The 18,811-nt window shown below is 39.1% G+C and overlaps 1 protein-coding gene and 1 long non-coding RNA gene across 7 annotated transcripts in view; one reads left to right on the forward strand and one right to left on the reverse strand.

The window, feature by feature from the left end:
* LOC125963524 (uncharacterized) overlaps positions 1-18,811 on the forward strand; it is a 129,440-nt gene that overhangs the window by 22,864 nt on the left and 87,765 nt on the right. The gene's annotated exons all lie outside the window — the stretch shown is intronic.
* SLC12A1 (solute carrier family 12 member 1) overlaps positions 920-18,811 on the reverse strand; it is a 91,899-nt gene continuing 74,007 nt past the window's right edge. For both annotated transcript variants that reach the window (XM_033422627.2, XM_049706090.1), the window contains exons 20-26: positions 17,590-17,733; positions 14,253-14,384; positions 13,902-14,013; positions 12,089-12,175; positions 6,165-6,300; positions 4,735-4,802; positions 920-3,722 (exon numbers count right to left, since the gene is read on the reverse strand). In XM_033422627.2, coding sequence (XP_033278518.1) covers positions 3,587-3,722; positions 4,735-4,802; positions 6,165-6,300; positions 12,089-12,175; positions 13,902-14,013; positions 14,253-14,384; positions 17,590-17,733 — 815 coding nt within the window. In that variant the 3' untranslated portion in view covers positions 920-3,586. The remainder of the gene's footprint in view (positions 3,723-4,734; positions 4,803-6,164; positions 6,301-12,088; positions 12,176-13,901; positions 14,014-14,252; positions 14,385-17,589; positions 17,734-18,811) is intronic.

The raw sequence follows: 18,811 nt of genomic DNA on the forward strand, positions 1-18,811 counted from the left end.
ATTTCCTGTGACATGTTGGATTTTTCTCAGGAGCATTTGTTGCAAGCTGACCTTTTCTAGCTTTCATCAATCTCATCCCATGTAAACTCCAGCTTGATTGTATTTCTAAAAATGTTATCATGTGAATGGCATCCTTCCTTAGTTTCCTGCCATGATGCAGAACTTTCCTATTTGTATGTCTTTTTGGTCATTTCAGAAAGGATCTGATAGGCAAGGGAGAAAGAGAAGTAGATGCCTTTGCTCTAGTTGTGTGTTCGTTTTTAACAGAAACCTGGTCATCTTGCATTTAGAGTGTCTGCAGGATATACAAAGAGAAACACCATGAAAATTAGTGATTGAATATATGGATCTGAGACTTAGGGGAGCTCTGTGTTAGAACTATAAATTTGGGAGGCATCAGCCCACGGTGGGAGTCAAGTCACAGGAACAGGGAAGACTGCCTAAAGCAGGAGTTCCAAAATCCTGCGGATCATCAGAATATACAGATTCCTTGGGGCTTCTCCCGTAGAGTCTAATTTAGTAGGCTGATGATTGTCCTCAAGAATCTATCATCTTTTTTTTTTTAAGCTTCCATTGAAAGAGCTCTAAACTTGAGTATTGAGAGAAGAAATTGTAAGGCAACACTCCCAGTGTGGTCTTCCTTACATAAGAAAGTTTTACGTCTCTATGCACCTGGTTATGTTGTAGGGATGGTGGCAGGGTCACCAACTGAAAAAGTGATGAAGACTTTGAAAAGTCATTGTGAGAAAAGGGTAGGGATGCTGATGAGACACATGTACAAAGTGAGGGGACAGAGAAAGCTGGACATCAATGAACATGAATGTGTAACCTCCTCCTTCTTGCTCAGCAACCTGAGTATAAACATGGAGATAGTAGGAGGTTGGGTTAATAGAGTTGAGTAAATCAAAGGACAAGGACAGGACACTGAGGACTACAAAAATCTGTTGGCATTTGACCATAGCCCCCATCCTTTCAATTTTCTGCTACCCTAACCTATTCCCAATACAGCTGCTCTTGACCTCATCATCACCAGTCCCTTACTACCACCCATCCCCGTTTTTCTTGGTCCATGTTCTCCTCCTTTCTTAACCTGGAACGCAAGGGACATCCCTTCAGTCACTCTTTTGACAGTAACCCTCAAAATATTAAATAACTAGTTTAAGGTAATACCACTAATAAATGGTGAGACTTGAACTTAGGCCAGTCTGAGTGTTTGTTTGTTTGTTTGTTTTTGGACCAGTACTTTATATGACCCCTGCAGTTGGCATGGTGATACCCCACCCACACCCTGCTTAATGAAGGACTTATTGCCGCAGCATCTGGGAGTGCTGTCAGCAGACCGACTTCAACTTTCAGGCCCTTTGGTATGCCTCATCTGCAGAGAGTTGCCTCATCCAAGTTCACACTCTTTCCTGGGCCACCCACCTCCAATGACTGATAAATGTGGGAGTATAAAGTCCTGGCCCACTCAGCCCTTCTTGGGACTACTCTGAAGGGACATTCTATCTCCAGAGCTCCCTGTGAGGTCACTGAGACTGTCCTTGGGACTGCATCACACCTCACCTTTCCCTCATCCTTCCACAGGTGTTGATCCCAAGGGCACTCCTTAATAAACATGCTCCACGCTAAACTCTCTCCAAGTCTGTTTCCTAAGGGACCTAACATAACAGCTTCTTCAAGAAACGAGAGCCAGAATTTCATGTTATAGAAGTCATATGACTTTTCACCTTTTCCAGAGACCCTATCAAGTGTTTTAGGGAAGTGTCAGATCCAGATGAAGCCGGGTGCTCCTTGCTCTGGTCACCATGATGGCATCTAGCCATTTGGATTTCAGGTACATAGGGCTCAAGAGAGAGGGCTAATCCAGGCCTGAGTTAAGTCCAGTGGTGTCAGATTTGGAATAGGGATATGCTGCTTCTTAAGCTTTGCTATTTCCCTTTTCCCTCCCTAGTCATCCTTCTGAGGCCAGAGTCTGGCCTGGAAGACTAATCTTGAGTCCCAGCTTTAAACAACCTGCAGATGAGGCAACCGACTGAAAATTTCAGGCTCAAATCTGATACACCATTGCACTGTGATTTTTAAAGAAGATGTTGGGGGTAGGAGTTTATTAATTAATTTTTGTTGTGTTGGGTCTTCATTTCTGTGCGAGGGCTTTCTCTAGTTGTGGCAAGCGGGGGCCACTCTTCATCGCGGTGTGCGGGCCTCTCATTATCGTGGCCTCTCGTTGCGGAGCAGAGGCTCCAGACGCACAGACTCAGTAGTTGTGGCTCACGGGCCCAGTCGCTCTGCGGCATGTGGGATACTCCCAGACCAGGGCTCGAACCCGTGTCCCCTGCATCAGCAGGCAGATTCTCAACCACTGCGCCACCAGGGAAGCCCTGCACTGTGATTTTAGTGACTGAAAGGTAAAAGCATGACCTAGGCCAGAGCAAACGAATTTGAGTGGTTTTATTTCAGGTTGATTTTTTTCCCCTCACATTTTATCAGTTAGAATAAACAGTCATAATATGTCAGGAAAAAAAATAAGCAAGCCATCCATCAGAAAAAAGTTTTTGGTTGTTTTTTAATATGATTAAGTATTATAGGAACACTAACAAATGAAACAAAATCGATACTTGTATATTCCAAATTTGCAAGTTTCTCCACTTCACGTTTTAATTATTCTTTTAAATCTATACAATCACTGTATAAAGTAACTAAATATATGATTCAGGATATACTTCTTTATAACAGTTAGAAAATGTGTGGTATTTGGTTTTCAATTAAACATCTATGAAGACTTCATCTGTGCTACCCACTTAATTAGAAAAAAAATATGCAAAGTAATACCATGCTGGAAATGTCTAAATAGGGGAAACAACTGAAATTTATATATTAAGGATGGAATATATTTCACTTAATTGGAATATACGTTGCCTCCTAATCCAGCTAATATATTTTTCAATCAGCCCCAAATTGAAGCCATATGTTATCAGCGATCGCTCAGATCACTCTAAGTATATGATCTGTGTTATATTAAATAACCTCATTTAGGTAACTGCTTTAAACACTGTGTAGAAGCAAGTACTCCTTAAAGGTTTCGGTTACTGATTTTCAAATCTTCTTTGTAGGTATAAGCTTCTCAGAAGGCCAAGCATAATCACGTTTCCTGCCCAGTTGGTCTTTTCCTTTGATAACCACCCATGGTTACTGTACCAGCCTGTCAATAGGCATTTAATGAGAAACTGCTGGTGGCTGAAGCCTCTACCAGGGCCTAGAAGCACACAGAAGATTAGGTGTGCCTGGGAAAGCTTACAATAAGTTGGTGGTTTTCATGGGCATAAGCCAGCATGGGTTTGCTTCATTTTCTTGTTTTTCAACAGCAATGACAAGATGTTTTTCTAGGGGTAGCATTGGCTTTGACACCCCCTTAAGCTGATAGAAAAAAAAAAATAGCTCCTATTAAGTAATAATTTAAAAAATGACAAAGTTTACTTGGTCTCCAGAGGTTTGCATATCCACAGATCAGATTTATAACATGAAGTACTGGAACATGTCTCCTACTTACTCATACATTAAGGTAAAATGTGTTCTAATCCTTTATCTTTTAAGAATAAAACGTCAGGATATTTTTGTGATTTCCTCTAACTAGTAAGACAGGAGGGAGGTTCTTCGTGAGGATTTCCAGCCAAGCCATGTACAACCAATCTGATATAGATCCTTTTCTTGCCACTGGAAGGCTCCTGACAGCATGGAAGAAAAATAAAGAACAAACATGACAATTAGTACAGGCAGTAACATCACTAGTTATCTGAGCTATGTAATAACAAGTGGCCTGAACCTTTTATGTGCCTCCCCGACAAAATGAAAGCATGGAAATTATTTTGAATATAGATATTAAATTGATATACTTCTCGGATAATATAAATATCTACAAACCAGAAAAATAGGCTTGGGCATTGTAGGGTAGAGGCAAAGCATAAATATAATAAATTTTCACTCTTTAAATAGAAAATGTGATCAACCAATACTTCTCCCCATTTTTGGAAAAAATGACTTTTCCTAATGGTTTAAAGCTCTTATATTTGGGAGAAACAGCTGTTTGAGTCCTACCACCCAATTCAGGAGAACAATCTATGTCTTAAATGGTTAGTCCTCCAGTGTAGACCTTGTTTGAAGACATAGTTAACTTTGTACATAGGAGTCAGTTCATGAGGTATAAATGTGAAATTGTTGGTTTTCATGTTTAGCAATGAATCTTTAGGTAAACATTCATATTTTCAGCAGGTACACCCCTAACATTTGTGGAGTGGAGGGCAAAGAGTGGAAATGGAAAAGCCCACTCCTTTTTCTCCTGCCCATAGTAAAGAGTCTTGCAAACATGCTATGGACTCCATACCTCAGGAGCAGCTATCTAGGGAAGGGGCCTGGGAACCTTGGTAGCCAGCTTGGGGCTAATTAGGCAGGGAATTCCAGGGTCAGGTTCCCTGGAACCTGGGAGGAGCCAGGGTTCTAGATGGGCATGCACTATGCCCCTGGCCCTTTGGGTAGGGAACACCTGGTGGGAAGTCCAAATGGAGCCCTCTAGAGCCCATGGGCCTCAGTTGTCAGTGTCTCAGGGTGGCCTTTATTTTCCCTCGCTGCCTAAAATCCCACATGTTCCAAATTTAACTTTCCACCTGAATAGTTGTGAGCTTTTAAATTCACAACTAAGGTTTCTCTGTAACAATCTTAAATGTCTGCAATGATACTTACAGGACTATGAGATTAGCAGCTCTTGAGTGCTCCTGTAAGAGTTCGTTCAGTCGAACTTGGCGGTAACTCTGTGGACAACATTCAGATTTTGTTGAGGGCAGTTTTCCCAGAATTGTGAATGAGAATTTATCTTCTTACCTCAAATTATGGACAAGTAGAAAAACCTCATTTAAAAAAATTACAGTTATTTCATTCAGGTTTGGAAACTTAACAGTGTTTTTAAAACTCATGGGAAACTTTAGAAACATAAAGAATAAGACCATTGTGCTATAGTGGCTTATTAAATTCTAGAAGAAAACAAACAAGCAAGCCACATGGATAACGGTAAAAAGAAGATAAGAATGGCCAGTGCTGGGGAACAGGTTTGCAGCTGAAGAAAACTAACCTAATCTTGATACTAATTTGATATCCTAAGGACATAGGTTATACCCTAGTCTATCTTTATTTAAGCTCTTTGATTTTTACCGGCACAGGGGACTGGTTTCAATGAAAGAGTCACCAAAAGACACATTTGGAAAAATAACTATATTAACTATTTTGCAGTGATGAGAATAATATTTATTATTACATTTCACTGGTTCAGAAAACAAGGTTTAGATAAGTGATTTGCTCAATTATATGAAAACTTTTTGTTAGAACTGGGAAGTTTATCACACACAGAGCTTATGATTCTTAGCTCAGTATTTTTCCACTAAATTTGAAAGGCTTGTAGTATCTCCTGCTCTAATTTGTTCCAACTTCAGCTCCTAATATAATTTATTTAAATTTTGTACTTTAGAGGTTCTTGTGGTCCTTTTCCTTGAATGTCTAATCCAATTCAGATGTCAATTCTTCTGCCTTATTTTTATGTCCCTGCCCTTTTCATCATCCTCACTATTGCAACTTCATTCAGCTCAGGCCATTAGGGTAACTCCCATTTTATTGGGTTCTCTAGAAGAGCCCACCATTTTACATCTGTCCTACAAGGTGTGCTGGATCCAACTTTCATATTCATTGCTTCAATTACATATTTTCTCAGATCCCTATGTTAGTTTTTATAGCTAACTTTATCAGGTTAAAATTCTTTGTTATTGTCTCAAACTGTGAGTCAATCTATATTTACTTTTCATATGTATTGACTTAAATTATTTTAGACTGATGGGTCTGTCTCCTGTTCTATAAAATTAAATTGGAAAGAAGACCTCACAGTGTGTATCAATAACCTGTTTTTAACTTAAAAATTGATTTTATACTAAAAAATGAAAACAATTTTCTAAATCCTCATATTCAATAATATGATTGAAAAAGCACTTGAAATACGGAGATACCCTGGATCTTGAATAATGAAATTCTATAATAGATACATTACTTCTTGATCTTTAAATCAACAGCTGTTTTCTTTTTCAGCTAGTTAGATAGCAAAGTAAAGATTAAGGGAGACAAGTCCTTACCTTTTCCTTGACTGCTTCCAGTTCTGCATCTGTAATTTTCCACGGAGTTTCTCTCTTTAATTTCTCAGCAGTTGTTAAATCTTTGCAGCTTTCATGGAGACGATATGGTTCAATCATTTCTTCAAAGAATTTCCAGCTGAAATTGGAATTATAAAAGAGGCCTCACAGTGGGAAACCAACTCATTATTTCACAGATACTCTAGGTATGACTAGCCCTGCTGGCTACAGAATCAGAGCTGAATGTCATGCAAATCTTTTAAGAATTATCTTTGCAGGGGACTTTCTGTGAGTAAAACCATATGGCTCTAGTAGTACCTCCCTATCCAGGGAAAGGCCTTAACGTGTGTGAGGCCTTAATAGCCTACTAGGCAAACACACAGATAGTAATTATTCTGCAAATACATGTTCTACATAATAGAGTCAAAGACACAGTTGTAACGTAGACACTTCAGCCCATAAATGAATTTGCTTCTGCTTATTTTATAGTAACTAAGAGGAGCAAGGAAGTGAGTTCAATGGCTATAGAACAATTTGAATGTTTGCTGTAAATAATGTAGCCTTTGTCCTTCTGGTATCTGATGTTGCTGCCTGAGATTTTCAAATGGCTATTGTTCAGGTGCATGTTAGAGGAAAGAACAAAAATCAATAATATTTTAAAATCTGAGGGCATTTTAGAGCGATTAAGAAGAAATCATTGAATAGAAAAGGAGGAGCAGTATCTCAGAGCTGTGGAACATTTTAAAATTTGCTGAAAAATCTCATTCTTGTCTTTCATAAGAATCTCATAAGACTTTCTTTTTTTAATTAATTTATTTAATTTATTTATTTTTGGTTGTGTTGGGTCTTCGTTGCTGTGCGTGGGCTTTCTCTAGTTGTGGTGAGTGGGGGCTACTCTTCATTGTGGTGCGTGGTCTTCTTACTGCGGTGGCTTCTCCTGTTGCGGAGCACGAGCTCTAGGCACGCGGGCTTCAGTAGTTGTGGCACGCAGGCTCACAGCTGTGGCACATGGGCTTAGCTGCTCCGCGGCATGTGGGATCTTCCCGGACCAGGGCTCGAACCCGTGTCCCCTGCATTGGCAGGCGGATTCTCAACCACTGCACCACCAGCAAAGCCGCAAGACTTATTTTTAAAATAGCACAAAACAAAGTTTATAATTTGTAGGAGTAGTTGTCTTTACTATGGTACTGTAAGATGATCTCAAATATAAAGTTTTCTCTGGTTTTATATAATGTGGCTTACTTATAATTTAGTAACTTTGGAATGAGTGATAATTAGAATCAATGTGATGTTAGGTTAAGAAATTAAAATATGAAGCAATGAGTTTAGTGATCTCATTAGTTGTCCTGATTTAGGATTTGTACAGAGATTACAAAGGAGTAGGTTGTCTCTACCAGTGTGCTTTTTTTAAGGGATTAAAGAGATACTTAATGCAGTAGATTTCTGGTGCTTTGACTTATTTAGAATGGTAGACAGTGACAGGGAAGGAATAAGACTGATATGCCCTATTATTCTTTCAGCCACACAATACTTTTATTTGCTCTTCCTCCCAACAGTGCTGTGCTTTCAGAGACCTTGGCGGTAATCAGCGCAAAGTTGCTGGCCTAGGAGAAAAGAGCCTGGATTCTTGCTCCAGCTCTTCCATTGTCCTCCTTGACCTGGATAACCTTGCCTATAATAGGGGGTAATAATGGCTGCTCAAAGCTGGCACGTGGTTGTTGTGAGTGTTAATATGATGATTTGGGTGACAGTGCTCTGAAAAGTATGAAGTGCCCTGTAAAAGCAAGGCATTCATTTTACTCAGCAGCCATAGGACTGAGGTTAGCAATTGACAGCTTCTCTGTTTAAGCTCTACATATAATTATTTTGATCAGGATAAGAGTTTTCTTCGCATCTCAGCCCAGGCGCTTATTAGAAAGAGCAGTTCAAAAATAGTTTCCTAAGAAATGGAAAGTGGAAAGGAGATTGCTGGTTGTCCCCCCAGCATGCACACTGTGTTTCTCCATTGTAGTTTGGGTGGGAATGACTCTATCCCCAGCATCAGACAATCAATACAATTGTATTTCTTCTGCCAGACTGATTGGCCAGGGTGGGCACATAACCCAGGAAATCTTGACCAACAGGCACCTTGCATTTTACTGACCACAGCACGTGGCTCAGTGGCTTGGGTTGGTGCTACCTGAATGCAGCCAATGACCTGAGTTCAACAACTGGGGAAGAGACAAACTTTTTCTCCCACTGAACACAAATGAGCAAATATGTAGTTCTGGCTGCTATGGGCATTCATCTTGGTTTTATAAGCTAAGTCAACTTTGATTGATGAGTTCATAATATAAGGCAGAGTAGAGAGAATGAAGGAGAATTAGTCCTTAATTGTAAAATTAACCTTCTAGATCAAGCTTCACCTGTAAGCCAAAATACCCTTGGATTTTTCAGTTAAGTTTGATAATAATTTCCATTATTTAAGTCACTATGAGTTGAGTTTTCTTTTACTTGCAATTGAAGCATGCTAAGTGACACAGTAGGTTATAATGGGGCTGTATTTGTCCATTTATTTTCTCTAAACTCTTACTGCTCCTTATCTATGTTTATCTTTGATTTCTTCATCCTAAGGCTCATCCCTGATTTGGCCATTTTCCATTCTCCTAGCTTGGTGATCCAAAGGTAGCTCAGGATTTCTATTTGATTCTTATTAAATCTGATCTTTCTTATAATTATTTTTTAATTGATTGTAGAATAGGTCAAGTATTACATACTATTAAATATAAGTGAGAATTAATTTAATTTAAAAAATTAACTTATAGCTGCCCTGCCTTCCCTATCCTTGTTCCTCATAATAACAAAGTTAAAAACATTTTTTGACTGCATAAAAATTTCCCCCTAGGTTCATATAAGATTTCTTTTCACAATTTAATGTATTTGTTGTTTTTGTGATCACACTAGCATCTTTCAACTAAATTATCTAGTGAATTGCTTCTGGTGTCTCTCTGATTTCTGTTTAAAGATTGCTGTTCTATTGGCCTATTACTTTTAGTTCAGTCTATACAATAAAAAATGAAATTTAGCCACAAGAGCTTTTCAGTTTTCCCAATTATTTTCTCATTAACTTTGCTTTTGTACTCCCTTTCACCCTTGCTCTACCATATTTATAGATAATACTTTTATGATAGAATGTCTCCATCAAGACTTGCTCATGTTTTACGGGTAGTTGAAAGATCTATTAAAGGTAATTGAAGGACAGTTAACATTAGCCTCCAACACGGAAATCACTGACAAACTATTTTCAACATTGTGTGAAAATAGTGACCAAGAAAGAACAGTGATCAGGGGATAGCTGTTAATGGTAGACAAGGGCTGCCTGACCAACAAGGCCCATGTGAAAGCCGAAGTTGAGACAGTGCTGTAAGCTTTGGGCCCTGGGCCTGGGGCTGCATCAGCCCAGAGGAAGAGTTCTCTTTCTCTTATTAAACCACTCAGAGGAGTTGCCTTTTAAAAATTATCACAAAGGTGCTAGGTGTGCTACCAGTGGCCATTTGTGAGATTTACTGAATGACCATTCTCTGTTCTAGAATTTACCTTCAAATATTGGAAAAGGCATTGCCAGCATTGGACATGTGGTGGTTTTATAAAGTAATACGGCATCAGTTATAGCTGAAGACTGAAGACAGAAGGATGGCACTTCCAGCACACCTCTTCTTGGTGGCCTTTTGTCTTCACACCAGGGTACATTCACTGCAGTTATTCTAGTAAGAATGGACTTTTTTTCCTGCATCTTCCTCAAGACCTTGAAATATCACATAGAGAATCTCCACAATTGTGAAAACTAATTCATTTTTTTTTTCCTGAGAAAGGGGAATAGAACTCTTCACTGCAGGATGTGGAGGATATGTAAGAAACACCAAATCAGAATGGTGTCTAAAGTCAAATTTAGATACCAGGACAAAAGCACAAATGCCTGGGTCCTTTGTTTCTTACGACTGTGCATAGAGTTTTCTCCTTGAGAAGAGGAAACCATGGAACAAAGGTCAGGGGTAGGAAGATGAAGAGCGTCTAGCCTGTGATGGACACTCAAAGAAGGAAGAGGCATGGTTAGTAAAAGAGATACATCAACATCTTCAGTGATAGGACAGAAAGGATGGGTATGCAGCAGGTGACCATGGCAGCTGGGCAGAGACTAGCATAAAAGAGAGGGAAGGAAACAGGGACTTGGGTAGAGAAAACCATGTTGATGGGTAAAGAGGCAAAGGATATAGAAACAAATTAATCAGCAAGCACAGACAGTCCTTAGCTGCTGATAAGACAAACAACAGCAAGAAGAATTCACCTACGAGAAGTAGGTGACTGATCTGTGCCCAGCATTGAGCCAGGGCTTATAGAAAATCCAAAGTCAGTAGGGGACACTGTGACTGTGCTCTAGACAACAGTAAATGGCCCTGTACTTGCAGGGTGCTGGCAGGCTCTGGCCTGTTGCTAAGTGGCACATACTAGGGAATCACTGGACCTGCTGTGTTATGAAAGAGAATGCATTCCCACCAATTAGAGCTATAAGATGAGCCCGTTTGATCACATCACTGCAAAAGCCAAGAGGCAGCGACTTAGGAATTAAAATTCTTCAAGTGAAATGTGGAAGGCTACCAGAGGTTACCACATGACAGTTCACTTCATATCAGAATGTTAATTCCATTTACCAAGGAGGATGATAAATCTGTTCTTAATTTTTTTTAACTGTTTATAACTATAGAAATACAGGAATGAAAGGCATTAGTGGTATATATGATATAAGGAAATACTACATAGTAATAATCCAGGTTAACCCTGTCAATTATAGCTTTCTTATCACAGTTAAGATGTTTCGTAAAGCTGTTTTAACTGACCTATAACACTGGAGGAATCATGAACACCCTCAAACTATATGAAGTTCGAGGTTGCCATTTGGTCAATAAGAATGCGTCGTAAATCTGGATGATTTTCAGTTAGTTATTAAGCTCATCTGGGATAACAGTGAATCAAAAGAAGGTAAGAGCAAGAAGGCTCAAGGAATATGGAATTGCAATCCATCAAGAACTGCAGGAGGAAGGAGAAATGATGGTCAACAGAAATGAGAAGAGGTCCAAGAGTCCAGCAAGGACCTAAGCCATACTGAGACCTTCGTGTCTCCCTCTACTCTAACCCTTGGAGACCCCATTCCACACCAAATCAAATGTATTAAACTGCATCTAGATGCAACAGTAAATATGATTTTGGACTGTAAACAATTGAAAATATTTTATAATTGCTAAGTCATTGCTCTAAGTACTTTAATTTATAATTGGCTATGATTTTCAGACAATCTTCTTACACCTCTGGGAACTCCTTTTAAGATCTACCTACAAATTGTTTTCAAATATCATGGACTTGACAAATTTAACAATCAATGAAGTTAAAATGATGTTGTTTTGAAGACATTTAAACAATTATTTCAATGTTTTTCATTTAAAAGTTTTGGAAGCAATACATTTTCTTGCCAGGCTTCAGATAGTTTTAGAGACCGCCTTTAGGGGCTCTCATAGGCTTCCCATTCAGGATGCCCCACCAGTAATGTTCAATAATGAAAACTTAACCCTGACTGCTCAGGTCAGAATTGTCTGAGCTTGTGCTTCCTGTTAATCTTGCCACCATAGAAACCAGTAACATGAAGGGCAATTTTAAAATGTTAACTAAATGGTGTTTCAACAATTCTTCCTCTCAAGTTCATCTTCACCTTAAAACCTTTTCCTTCCATTAGAACGTGATAGCTCTGTGTCATGATTATTTGAAATCCCTTTTTATTATACCCTATCAGGAGTCACTGCAGTAAATCCATAACATTTTTACCTTCTGATAATTAACACAGAAGAGAAGGCGAGAGTACCACGAATAAACAATGGATCTTGTTCAGTGTTTCATACCTTTCTTTGTTTGGCTTGATGTTGATGTCACCAATGACATGGATGTCTGCAAATTTTATCCTAAATTTGCTCAGGAGGGAAGCCATTCTGAAAATATAAGAGAGAAACACTTCATCATTGCATATTTAGCTATTTTCAATCAAAGAGTTTTGATTTCATGTCTTATTTCAGCTTAGATTTTGGACAAAGGCTTTGGTTAGTGTTTGATTTTCATTACAGTACTTGATGAATACAGATAAATGTGGACCAAGTTATTCCATTGAAGGCAAGGAGAAATTTCTGTAGGTGCAGTCACTGGAAACAGCAAACCCAGCTCTGCCTTCATGTTTCAGGGAAGATATTGTGGAGCTGTCCACTCTTCCTTATCATTTGGAAAAAAGAGAGCAAGTTCCAATACTTATTGACTATTACGGATAATTTTTATAGAGTTACTGACAAACTACTGACAAACTAATAATTATTATATATTATTACATCATTATAGATTAAAGGTTTTTTCCCCTAGAAACTGAAAATTTTGATATAATTTCAAAGTTACAAAAAAGTTACAAGAATAGTGCAAAGAAAGCTCAGATTCACCAACTGTTTATATTTTGCCCCATTTGATCTGTCATTCTCCTTTTCTCTTTTTCTATCTACATCTGTCTATCCATATATTTTTTGCTTGCTGGCTTTCTACCTTCTACCTATTTTCCATTTTAAAGTAAGTTGCAGATATCAGGCCCCTTTACCTGTAAATACTTTAGTGGGTATTTCCTAAGAACAAGGACATTCTCTTTTATAAACAGAGTACAGTTTTTGACATCAGGAAATTTAACACCGATGCCCTACTACCATCTAATCCACCACGATTTTCAGATTTTATCACTTGTCCCAATAAGGTACTAGAGGCTTTAAGAAAATATAAATTATTGTAGACCTCATGTTAGTTTCCATTTTAGTATGACTCTCTTTACAAGGAATTAAATATTTATAATATCTTTCTAAGAGTGGGGAGAAAATGTGGAAAACTACTGCATAAGAGCCAGTCATTATTTTGTGATTTCTGGAAGTAGCAGTTCCAGGAAGGGCTAGGACTTAGGCATGTCATGAGGGACCAAATGCCGCCAAAGGGCATTCTCCAGATTCCCGCCCGAGACCTTTGGATACACCACACTCTCGGCATGCTTGTTGCTCTCAAAACTACAGATCAACTCTCCATGACTAAAGTAATAAGAGAGACACAGACTTAACACCGTGGGACTTATTTATTTTTTTAATTAGAAGAGCCATCAACAGTCATCCATTTAAACACTTTCATACTACAAGTGAAAAACTGGGGACCCAGATATGTGCAGTGACTGTTGCAAAGTCCTGCAGCTTGTTGGTTGCAGAGCTGTGGCTCGGACCAGATGTAGTCTCTCTGTTCTCTTCTAAGTGTGCTGTGCTAGAGTGACTGCTGTGAATTAACAGGTTTGAATCTCCCAGAAGAAACTATTGGACACAGATGCCTTCAGGCTCTTCCTTTCTTGGATGCATTTACCAGTCAGAACAAAATAAACATTATACAAGATAATGATACTCTCATTCAAGACTTGAGATGAGGCTTCTGTGCCAAATGCTTGTTGGAAGCATTTGTGGAAGGGGATAAAAGGACTGAAGACAACGATTAGAAAAATTACACAGATAATTTACTGACCAGAGACACGTAAGCTTGAGGCCTATCATGGTGACTTTGTCTTTAAATTTATTGTGCCTCAAAGATGCTTACAGTTCTTAAAATTAAAGCATTAAAACAGCAAACATCCAAACACAGGAGTGATAAATTACTTACGTAATTTTTTCTTCTTCAATGCGATTGATCTTCCCTCCGACATAGATTCTTAATTTACAGTCTTTCCATTTTTTTCTGAGAGTCAAGATATAGGGGATAAGGAGTGTTAACCCTAACAACAAAAAGAGAGTAGATTATGACAAAAGAATGAGCATATCCAACTGAAAGGAAATGAGTAGCTTCATATCTTTATTCTTTCCCACATTCATAGCTCCTACCTAATTTAAATCTTTGGAGAACACGGAAATGTTGTTCTTTAACTGATATCGTTTCATATACGTTCCCATGCAGTTTGTTAAATTTATCAACATAGAAATTCTGCTCCCTAGTGTATATTCTGGAATTTTTTACCTCCATCATCAAACAGCCACCAAACATCAATTGTGCCTTTTCCTTGCTTCTTTTTAAATTGGGTGCTGGCTTCCACCAGTTTCTGGTTGATCTCCCCCACATGCATCGACTGGATTGTGTTAATGCTGCTGTCTGTAATGAAAGAGAAAGTAGTACATCCATTTGTCTTTTGAGGAAAGAAGCAAAATAACTTTCTAATAAATCTCTTCAGGAGAATAGAGGAAGGGTCATGAATTTGTAAGTGTTTTTTATACTTATGGGTAAATAGTGAGTCCTCTTCTCCGGAAGAGGAGAGATAAAGGTCAAATTCCACAATAATTTAGATCACCTTCAACAGTTCAGAAAAACTTGATATTGATCTTATGATTGCAGTTTTCATTATAAAGCAGCAGATTTTTTTTTCAGATCCTTAGTAATCTCTCTCAGAGCAGAACTATTATTTAGGCAGGTACCAATGCTAAATTATCTGATACAAAAGCCAAAATATCCCGATTTTTCCAAATTTCAGGTATAACTCAACTTATATTTTCAGATGTACCTAGAAGTAGAACATGTGGTTATTGGTTTTCTAGAGATAAGCAGAAGAATCAGAAGTACTTCACTAGACAGTTTGTTCATTTGAGCGCAATTTTGGTGTAAACTCCATCAATGCCTGGATTATAAACGTTGCCAGGGACCATGACCATCTTGACTCTCTATGACCCTTTGGTCCTAATGTGGACCTGGCTTACTCTTTTGTTTTCTCTTCAAGGAATCTGTGAATCTAAGGTAAAGCCATTTGAGCTATTTGAATCTCTGTGAATGAGATGAAAAAGCCAGGAAATATGATTAAAAACACCTTTTCTTGAGTTATAGTTAAGAGTGTACATAAAGTACTTAAAAAAAATTTTTAATGCAATTTCCACCCTAACATGGACACAGCAAAAGTGTACCAGGGAACTAGGGCAGTGTTTGCTCAGAACCGTTGCTCCTATTTCCCAGTAGGGGTTTCCTTCCTACTCCATATATGTTATTTCTCATTTCCACATCTTTGAAAGTTGTGACTTCATTGCTCTATTTCAAAGCGAGGGTGTCAGCATAGTGCTTAGAGTAGAGCTGACAGCCTCTTCAGAGCTTCCTCTCTGATCTAAGAGGTTCTGAGGATGCTTTGTTCTGTCTTTTGTTGTTTTCATGTTTGGGCCTGTCGGTTCTGAAGCAATTATCTCATATAGTTTGTATCTCCCTAGGACCGCTAAGGGAGAAAGTTAAATATCTTTACAAAACGGACCAAACTCTGCCCCCACTTACATGCAAATCAAAGCATCCAGAGGACCGTGTATGAGTGCCTGGAGGCGGAGTTGGTCCTAAGTCAGAAGAGTGGTCAGCTAACAAAGGCCTGGAGCAGTGAAGGGGGCTACTTCAGAGCTGTGTTTGAAAATTTAGGTGTTGGAAATAAAACATAACATAATCTTGCTTTTCTGAACAGTGAGACATGTTGACTTTCAGAGGTGTACATTTTTGCCAAAAGTATTGCGACGCAGAAACAGCATTCCAGAATAACTAAGTCCCGCTTTCACTAATAAGGACCTTAATGCTTCCCTCCTCCCCAGCAGCTAGAGAGCAGTATGGGTTATGACTTCTGAATTTTCCATTGCTTTTCAGATTGTACCATTGCATAGTGCAGATTCAACGGATAGTTAATTCTTCTCATGGGTACACGAAATAATTGAAAAGGAAAGAAGATAGTAGTTAGTATCCAGATGGTCTTATTCTAATATTTACACCCTGAAAGACCTGATGTAACTCCAACTTTAGATTCAAACACATCATTTTTCTAGAAAATGTCCTTTTAAGGGGACAAAGGCACAGTAGGTTCTCCCCTAGCCCGTGGAATGTTCCTGGCACCCAAGGGTACCTCTAGTGTTTGAAGAAGGGAAATGTTTGGATTTCCTATAATTCTGTGTAAATATATAAAAATGTTGTAGGGCTTCCCTGGTCGCGCAGTGGTTGAGAGTCTGCCTGCCGATGCAGGGGACACGGGTTCGCGCCCCGGTCCGGGAAGATCCCACATTGCGCGGAGCGGCTGGGACCGTGAGCCATGGCTGCTGAGCCTGCGAGTCCGGAGCCTGTGCTCCGCAACGGGAGAGGCCACAGCAGTGAGAGGCCCGCGTACCGCAAAAAAAAAAAAAAAAAAAAAAATGTTGTATTACAGGTTAAATTTAGTCCTTGGGTCACAGTAGGAAAATAAGCAAACAGAACCAAACCTTTTCCAGGGTAGGAGACAACCTCTTTGAAGGGCCTCTTTGAAAGGTTGGCTCTTATTAACCTAGACCAGCAGCTAAGTCTCAGTTTGGATCTTGCTACTTGACTTGGAGACCCTGCCAGAGACATGATCTTTCCTGGGCGTTACACCAGTGAATGAGTTCAGTAACTATATAGGATTATTTGTGCATGAAAGAAAGAAATGTTAACATTCTAATTTTCTACCAGCAGAGGTCGCTGTGGACCTCATTAAACTCAAACCGGCAGTGTTTCTGGAAAGAAAGCAATTTTCAAAAAAATCAGGTATTTGAATCACCTGTTTATTAAACTTATAACAAGGTCTCATTCTGTGGTCCTCCATTTCTGGGATGTATACTGAACATTCAGAGATAAGTGTACCATTCAGCCAAAATCTGCAGGTAATTAGAGTCAATGAAGTTCCAAGTCCGGAATTCTGGTTTGTGATAGAGATGCATTTTTGAAATTAGAATTCTATCTGGATCCCTTATTTACCTATACCAGTCGACTTTCAGTCTCCTGAAATGTCTGCAAGGTGTGTGTGAGGTGTGTGGGTGTAGATAAACCAGTTTGGGGGCTGGGTCACGAATTTCTATCCCCTTTACATCTTAACTAAGAATTTTCTGTTTTATGACGTTCCATCTGCTAAAGCACTGTATGACTCCCAAACCAAATATTTTAAAGCAAAGTTTTTACAGTAAGATGGTACAAAGGGGTGCATGTTGTTGATAAGTTACAATAGCTTCTACCTTTTAGCCATACTATCTTCTCTTTTTTTTTTTTTTTTTGCGGTACGCGGGCCTCTCACTGTTGTGGCCTCATGGGCCCAGCCGCTCCGCGGCATGTGGGATCTTCCTGGACCGGGGCACGAACCCGTGTCCCCTGCATCGGCAGACGGACTCGCAACCACTGTGCCACCAGGGAAGCCCAGCCTTACTGTCTTCTCTTAAGGAAATATCTTTCAGTCCTTACCTACACTCAATGTCCCCAACGTTTTAGATGCTCACTACTGACCCCCATAGACACTCAAGTCGTGGCTCGTCTTGTAATCTTTCCTGTAAATTTTAAAGGCACTTACCTTTTTTGGGAGTTGGCTTAGTAATGTTCAGCTTGCCAGCTTTTTTAAACAAGCCTCGGAGGCCTCCACTTTCTTCTTCGCATTCATTATCTTTGATAGTGGCTTCCAAAGCCAGTCTCTCCTGTTCTAATTTCTCTAATTCATCTGATGAAAGAAGACAAAATCACTTACTCTGCTCAGAGCAGCAAAGTTTCTAGGAACAATCTTATTAACGATTTTAATATTAAAAATGGTGTCTATGCAATTAAATGATTATTTATACATATATGATTTTTCTGAATGATTATTAAAATAACGTATATCACTAAATTGTATTCAGAAAGTAACGACTAGCTCAGAAAAATGACTCTATGTGTTGTTATAATACATGAAGACACTGGGTTTTTTATGTGTGAGGGCAAAGGGGGCTGTTTAATGCCATCTTTATTTACTACTGGCAACACAAAATACCAGATACACTGTAATAAGATCTTGTACACTGAAAGCTACTGATTTACTGACCTAAGCTACTGGGCTAGATATTTTACAACTGGGAGTGACAAAAATTACAGAAGTATACTGGGTGTATATCAGGCACAGAGCAATGCCTCCTGAATTGAAACATAAAACTAGAGAACAAGAATTAAGGAAAGAGAACCATATCTAATAATAAACCCTGTGGGCTCCAAATACAAATTACAGTGAAAAATATCCACCACCAACAGTTCTTTCCAAGAAGCAAAGATACTTTCTGGAGTGAGTGACCAAAGCAAAAGAAAGAAAAGCTGAGGTTTCTGTGTGCCTGTCGGAGTCCACATTGCTAAAAAGGGCCTCATGACACTGGAGTCTGGAATAAGAGTCAAGCTGTGCAAAATGTCCTGTCCAGGGTTTAGACCTACTATCCAAGCTTTTATGTTGCATTTAGCTGCCTTTTATCTTTTTTGGAGTCTGATTATGACGGAAAATTCCTAGCTGCTGTGTAATCATTGCATCCCTCTCTGACCTTAACCTGCACTGAATCAGGGTAAATAAATAAGACTTTAAAGGCAATCATATGGCTGTGTTAAAGAATGATGGGCATTCTTGCTTACAGTCGTAAGGTGGCACTCTTGTCAGATTCCCTCATCTTCTTGCCTACTAAAGACAGAGCCTTAGAAAATGAGCCAGGTTCCGAGGAAGAGTAGAAAACCTAGATTCAGTGTTACGAAACACTGGTAGGGCTACTGTAAATGTCAACCCTCGG

Source organism: Orcinus orca, chromosome 2 (assembly GCF_937001465.1).
Source record: "Orcinus orca chromosome 2, mOrcOrc1.1, whole genome shotgun sequence".
Taxonomy (NCBI): domain Eukaryota; kingdom Metazoa; phylum Chordata; class Mammalia; order Artiodactyla; family Delphinidae; genus Orcinus; species Orcinus orca.